Source organism: Leguminivora glycinivorella, chromosome 8 (assembly GCF_023078275.1).
Source record: "Leguminivora glycinivorella isolate SPB_JAAS2020 chromosome 8, LegGlyc_1.1, whole genome shotgun sequence".
NCBI lineage: Eukaryota > Metazoa > Arthropoda > Insecta > Lepidoptera > Tortricidae > Leguminivora > Leguminivora glycinivorella.
The window spans coordinates 272,040-279,775 of NC_062978.1; the positions used below are offsets into that span (position 1 = coordinate 272,040).

At 40.9% G+C, this 7,736-nt stretch overlaps 1 protein-coding gene across 1 annotated transcript; it reads left to right on the plus strand.

Moving 5' to 3' along the window:
* Window positions 1-1,298: 1,298 nt before the first annotated feature.
* Window positions 1,299-5,944, plus strand: LOC125229215 (putative fatty acyl-CoA reductase CG5065). The gene is made up of 8 exons (XM_048134009.1): window positions 1,299-1,384; window positions 1,971-2,168; window positions 3,003-3,311; window positions 3,548-3,743; window positions 3,814-4,012; window positions 4,267-4,506; window positions 4,816-5,070; window positions 5,259-5,944. Exons 1-8 carry the CDS (start codon window positions 1,370-1,372, stop codon window positions 5,395-5,397), a joined length of 1,551 nt encoding a protein of 516 aa, XP_047989966.1. The 5' UTR covers window positions 1,299-1,369; the 3' UTR covers window positions 5,398-5,944.
* The last annotated feature ends 1,792 nt before the right edge of the window (window positions 5,945-7,736 follow it).

Sequence of the window (7,736 nt, forward strand, 5' to 3'; positions counted from 1 at the left end):
AGACTTTCTAGGAAAATTGTTTTGAACTTGATAGGTTCAGTAGTTTTTGAGAAAAATACGGAAAACTACGGAACCCTACACTGAGCGTGGCCCGACACGCTCTTGGCCGGTTTTTATTACTACTTCGAACAGAAAGAGCGTAAGTTACAAACGTCAAGACACAGCTTTATGACGTCACATGTGTTGTTTCATACACCTAAGAAAACGACAAAATCATTCCTAAAAAAAAAGTTTTAGCAGTCAGCTTAAACAGTCCGAGATGTCTGACTGTCAAGTGTCACTGTCAACAAATATTAAACCTGGTTTTATATCTGCACTTAAACTTAAATCTTTCGCTCCTTACCTCTAATCTCCATACTACTAGCGATGATAAGTGTCACAGTCAAACTCAAGTCAAACATCCCAACCGGAAGATTTTTTTGGTTATAGTGGCAACTCTGAATAGTCTGACTCAACTATGTAACGTCACTTCCCCTTTAAACTATTTTTAAGAATTTTTTACTAAAAATAAAGAAAAAATATATTAAAATAGTACATTACGATACAAATGCGTAAAAAAGGAAGTTCGAAACGAGTGGCGATTTTTCGCACGTGTATCGTACGACGTTTTTCAATACAGATGGCCCTCCGAAGTTTCGACCTAGCATAACCACTTCTCGCACTAGTGCGTAAAAAAACACCATCTGTACTGAAATAGTACATTTCGATACAAGTGCGTAAAAGAGGAAGTTCGAAACGAGTGGCGATAAATTAAAACACGACCGAAGGGAGTGTTTTAAATCGACACGAGTTACGAATTGCACGTGTATCGAACGACGTTTTTCAGTACAGATGGCCCTCGAAGTTTCGACCTGACATATAATGAACCACTTCTCGCACTAGTGCGTAAAAAAAACACCATCTGTACTGAAAAATATATTTTTGTGATCTACAGGCGTATATCTCGAAATGGTTTTCGATTTAGGGACATTGAAAATTTTGAAACGTTGTCAGTTAAAAGAATAAGAAAAAATCTTATTTAATGAGTATTGTGACCCGGCATCTTCTAACCCCGACTTGATCTTGATTATTTATTAAACAACCTACCAGATGTTTCAGCTGTTTGTAACATTACTAACATTATAAACTTTGAACTCGGCTATTCACACTGTGTTTCGAGAATGAGACTTATTGGTTACAAAATAAGGATCAAGTAAGTATTGCATAATTTCGGTTTAAGTCATTACAATGACAAACGTTACATAAGGACAAGTTTTTTAATTTGTTTTCGGAAACATCATTTATAATAAACACAACACTGTATGCGCCAGCGCCAGTCCCATGCATTATTGGCTGTGCGAGTGAGAGAAGTCCTCTGTTGTCATTACTAATGGTTATCAATAATGTAAGTTTTTTAAAATTTAAAGTGAAAATCCTTCCTTTTCTTTCATGTAATTCAGTTGGATTGAACTATAAATATTATCATTTATCAAGGAGAAAAGCCTGGAAGCGATACTATGAAATACATACCTACATTATCCTCACTCACGCCTTCCCAGAGATCACAGATGTCCGTTTAGCTAACGGTCCTGAAAAACGACTTTCGCTTCACTTATGTCATGTTCCTCGTACATGTATTCTCATCGGTTTCGTGTACCTACTGTAAAATAACTTTTATTAGTACTGTATGCATACGTACATTAATTTAGTTTGTTTACTATACTTGTCTCCTAACTGTGCATTGGAAATGTTTAAGTTTGATAGGTGTTTGTACAGTCAGGTGCAGAGAAAAGTAGACCACCTTTCATACAATTTTTTATGCAAGGGGGTCTACTTTTCTCTGAAGCTGTAGGTAATTCGTTGAAGTAGTTAATTAAATTTCATGTTATTGTTTTAGGTATTACTAGTTCATATGGTTTTGTGTTTAATTTAATATTTAATAAATATGTTAATTGAAGTGGAATCATTAGATGACCTTTTCCTGTTTGCAGAGGATGGAGAAGTGGTCGGTGCGCGAGTGGTACTCGGGGCGGGGCGTGCTGGTGACGGGCGGCGCGGGCTTCATGGGCAAGGTGCTGGTGGAGAAGCTGCTGCGCGCCGCGCCCGACGTGGGTCGCGTCTTCCTGCTGCTGCGCCCCAACAAGGGCAAGACGGTGCAGCAGCGGTTGGACGATATGCTGCGCTCACCGGTAAATCTAATTAATAAAAATAAACGTCCGGAGGCAAGCAAAACTCACTACCAGTTCAGAGCCTTCTGTAAATCGAAGTACCTATTACGCATCGAAACAATCTCGATTTTTGCTTATTTATTTTGTACTTAAAAAAAACCGGCCAAGAGCGTGTCGGGCCACGCTCAGTGTAGGGTTCCGTAGTTTTTCGTATTTTTCTCAAAAACTACTGAACCTATCAAGTTCAAAACAATTTTCCTAGAAAGTCTTTATAAAGTTCTACTTTTGTGATTTTTTTCATATTTTTTAAACATATGGTTCAAAAGTTAGAGGGGGGGGGGACGCACTTTTTTTCCTTTAGGAGCGATTATTTCCGAAAATATTAATATTATCAAAAAACGATCTTAGTAAACCCATATTCATTTTTAAATACCTATCCAACAATATATCACACGTTGGGGTTGGAATGAAAAAAAATATCAGCCCCCACTTTACATGTAGGAGGGGTACCCTAATAAAACATTTTTTCCATTTTTTATTTTTGCACTTTGTTGGCGTGATTGATATACATATTGGTATCAAATTTCAGCTTTCTAGTGCTAACGGTTACTGAGATTATCCGCGGACGGACGGACGGACGGACGGACGGACGGACGGACGGACAGACAGACAGACAGACAGACATGGCGAAACTATAAGGGTTCCTAGTTGACTACGGAACCCTAAAAAGTGACTTTTGCTTGTCACCCGACGAGATATTCGCCTTTAGCGCCACTTATCTGACTGGTTTGTGATGGTCATTAGGAACATCGATCATTTTGTGTAAGATAGGCCTATAATTTATGTTTGTTTTAGATGTTCAACAGAATTAGAAACGAACGAAAAGAAGTGCTCGAAAAACTGGTTCCAATCCAGGGAGACATAACTTTCGAGGACTTGGGAATGTCTAGCGAGGACATGGAGGAGGTGGTCTCGGAGGTGTCGGTGGTGTTCCACCTGGCCGCGAGCTTGCGGCTGGAGGCGCCGCTGGCGGACAACGCGGCGCTCAACCTGGCGGGCACGCGGCACGCGCTGGCGGCGGCGCGCCGGCTGCCGCACCTCGCCGTCTTCGTGCACGTCTCGACCGCCTTCTGCTACCCGGAGTATAAAGTGTTGGACGAAAAGGTTTTTAGTTTTCGTAGCCATTTTAGGAATTTTTAGAGAAGTGCATGGAGGCGTGTAATGTGTAATTATGTGTTATTATAATTGCTTATTAGGAGAAGTATCTAACTTGCTAAATTATTGATTTTAGATTAAATTTATTTAGAAAAATGTGAGAATGATAATAGGTAAGTTATTCAACTCGTTCAGACTTTTCTGGGTCTTGTTGTGATCTTTTAATGAAATGTTTACTATTTTAGATTCATAGTCCCCCAGCGGAGCCGGACGACGTGCTGCGGCTGTGCGAGTGGCTGGACGCGCGGCAGCTGGCGCTGCTGGAGCCGACGCTGCTCGGCGCGCACCCCAACACCTACACCTACACCAAGCGGCTCGCCGAGAGCCTGGTGCACGCCGCCTACCCGGAGCTGTCCTGCGTCATCGCCAGACCCTCCATCGGTAAGGCCAGCAGCTACTCCCCAACACCTACAACAAGCGATCCGTTAGTAAGACGACGTAATGGTTCCAGTGTGCCCCGCGGTGTCGGAGCCGCTGCCGGGCTGGGTGGACAGCCTGAACGGGCCGGTGGGCATCCTGCTGGGCGCGTGCAAGGGCGTGATCCGCTCCATGCTGTGCGACGCGCGCGCCGTCATTCCCATCATCCCCGTGGACTACGTCATCAACGGCCTGCTCGCGCTCGCCGCCATCGAGGGAAACAAACAAACGAGGTTCATTTACCTTTTATTATGTTAATCAATTGAACTGTTACCTGAATCGAAAACTTTTAAGTTCTACTTACACAAGTACCTACAAATACAAGTTGCAAAACATTCTGTGCGATGGCCGAGAATATAGGCGAAGAACAATACCTGGAACTTCCATGAGATCATTCTCAATTTTAGAAACTTTTCTTCGGTGCATTGCTGTTATTTAAGTACATTAAGTACTCAATTTTTTTTAAGTTTTCTGTGTATGATTTTAGGTCAAAAGATATACCTATCTACAATTTGAATTCGGGAGACAAAAAGTCAACAACTTGGGGTGAAGTGCTACTTATGGGGAGAAAGTACCACCTGAAGCACCCCCTAGCGTGGCCTTTATGGTACCCCCACCTGAAGCTCACCACCAATCGCTTCGTGCACGAAACTAGGCGATTTCTCTTCCATCTAGCGCCGGCATATTTGATCGATTTTCTGCGTTTACTCGCATGCCAGAAACGAGTGTACGTATGACAAAGTTATTTTATTAGTATCGATTGATTTACCCCAGAATATAATCCCATATCCGAACCTTGAATGTACAAGTCCGTGATAGACCGACAAAGTTGTGTTTTGACTTACTATTCATGATACATTTGGACTCCTGTAATTACAATTTGCAAGGTACCAGATTTTCTTCCTGGCATGACTATTATTATGAATAATAGCTGTGCCATTTAGTCAATAAATGGTGATTGCAATTATAAGATAATGACAATAAGAGTACTTAATACCTAAAGACATTATGCAAATATATGTATATTTACTTACAGCATGGTAAAGATACAGGAGAAGGTCACAATTGGACTGAACGGGTTGCAATTCTTCACCATGCGGGAGTGGCACTTCCCTTGCACCAACTTCGACTCCATCCCCGCCATACTGTCGGAGGAGGACAACAAGCTGCTCCCCACGCACGAGGACTTCGACGGGCAGCAGTACATGAACAACACCATCGAGGCCGGCCGCGTCTACTGCTTCAAGGAGGACCCCGCGAAGGTGCCGTTCAACAGAATGTACATCAACTTGTAAGTATATTTCAACATCTACTTTCTAATAACTGCTCCGACAGGACACAACCTGCGACTTCTTATATCGGTCGCTCAAAACATGCGCATGATCAAATCGATTCGATGATTGTTCCAGAATGTCGTAAGTTCGGCTCCTGCTAGAGATATGATTTTTTCAGGTTTTCGTCTATTATTGTATGTTTCAGTTTACTGGTGCTGGATACGCTAGCGAAGGTGGCGCTGGGCGGCGCGGCGGCGTGGGCGCTGGCGGCGTGGGGCCCGGCGCCGGCGCCGCTCTTCAACCACGTCCCGCTCCTCGGCAGGGCATTTCAACCATCCAACTGACACCAGACGACTCTGACGACTTGGAAATATAACCACAAGTCACTACTAGTGTAGTTCCCTCGGGTAGCCACATGTCGATATTATATTAGCACGATTAAACATCATCAAACTTTAGGTAAAATGAATATATATGTCGGAGAATGACCAAAATGTGGTTTAAGATACGTTTTATGACGCTATATTTGACAAATAAAGCGTCATAAAACGTATCTTAAACCACATTTTGGTCATTCTCCGACATATATATAAATTTAAAATGTCTGCTTTGGGTGAGACTCGTACTCACGGCCTCTCGAGAGTATATTATTCTAAGCACAGTAGCATCGTTTGACGTTTCTGCTAATCAGATGTTAATTTTTTGTGAAATTAATATCTTTAAAAGGTAATTAAACTTAGTTTTTAGTAATGAAGTGGTAATGAACATCAGCATAATTTATGAATAGCAATGTCTTGCCTTCATAATTACGAGTAACATGTCTTAAATATTTGTCCAATTTTTGGTACTTTAAATTTAGAATTAAAGTCGATCCGAAAATGTTTAGCTGAATACTACAAATGTTGTTAACCTGAAACCAGTAGTAAGATGCAAATTCAGTTTTTTTTTAATATGCTCTAGGTAAGTCAAACAACAATGATTTTTTTCAATAGAGCACTAGTGCGAGAAGTGATTTTTATTTCCCTATTGTAGCGGAGTTTTTACTCTAGAAGGGATGTAACAGCAATCTGGCTACATGGGTCTATACATATAACACAGTACAACATAGCCATTGCACCGACCATGAATCAACACTCGATGGGCGTACAATTCCATCTCAAATCTAACTCGATCTCATCTCTTGTTATGAATGCAACCTCTAAACTCTCTCAGGGAAAATTAGAAGGGCCCCAAGTCCCGTGGCTCTTATCGGTGGATGCACGGCACAACTGAATCTCCAAAGGAGAACTCATCGTGCATCCCGCAACTCAGCACTATTATCTCATGCTCAAGAACTTGCGATGAGTACTGAGGTGGGAACCATGTGGTCCCCGACGAGCCTCCACAACAACCCCTACAGCTCATCCATCAGCCTCCATAAAGTAACCTCCAGTAACTCAAACCGATAGCATACCAGTGCAGGGTTGGGCAGTATTTCAAATACATGTATTTGAAATACTCGTTTAAAATACAAATACGTATTTTGTATTTGTATTTCAAATACTGCTTGGTTAAGTATTTTGTATTTGGTATTTCAAATACCTAGACACATGTATTTAGTATTTTGTATTTGAAATACACAAGGCTGTAAAATACATTTGCACAAAATACATTTCTGAATAGTTTTTAACTCTGTGATAGTCCGATAGTCCCTTTAGGAGACTGTGATATATTAAAAACGGCAACACTGTCAAGTGTCAACGTCAAATGTCACTTGTTACTACTGTCAGCGACAAATGTCACGTCACTTTGATAGTTGATTTCGCGGTTTTTTGTTTATGACATTTTTCTTACTACTGCCACTACTCTGGATACGGACTTTCGATTGATCCATGGAACATGGCGGATCGTTCTACAAATATGTATTTTTTATTTTTGCATTCTGCTGTTTGTGTATAAGTTTGATAGGATATTATGCAGTAAATAGCCTACGCAAAGGGTGTAGTTGATGAAGAATTCGTTTGGAGATGCGAATATCCAATTCTACGGACATCACTCGGCAGTTCGTGGTCCCGGCCGCCATCATGCTTTGTACTGCTGCTCCAGTGCAACGTGAAGGCCTAATCACTTACATGCACGAATCGGTGTTTTTTATATCTATGTAATACACTTGTTATTGGCAAAGGCCCACGAGGCTGCCATATTGAATAAATAATAATAATACTCTGGATACATTCACTCGCCAAATAGACGGAACTTATCGGACAATACTTTTAGGAATTTGGTTTTTATGAAAGGGAATTCTTTATTAAATTCATAAAAACCAAGTTTCAAGCTTTTCAAGTTTCGTTTATTGGGCATTTTCAGAAATTGGGACCCAAAATTAGTGACATTTGTTAATAAAAATTAACTTTTTAACAAAAAATAAAACCGCCTTCAAAAAAAGCGTGTTACAAAATACGGAGAAACTAAAAAGCCAAAAATAATAAACCTTCGAATTCAGATTTCTTATCGGATTGCAATAATCTAAACATCCAAATTATAAACAAATCAATTCTTTTTGTAGTCGGTACCAGACCTGTTCGTCGCCTTGCTATTTCCTGTTTGCCCCACCCAACCATACGCAGGCTGGCCCCGACTCCAAAAATAATTGATTTGTTTATAATTTGGATGTTTAGATTATTGCAATCCGATAAGAAATCTG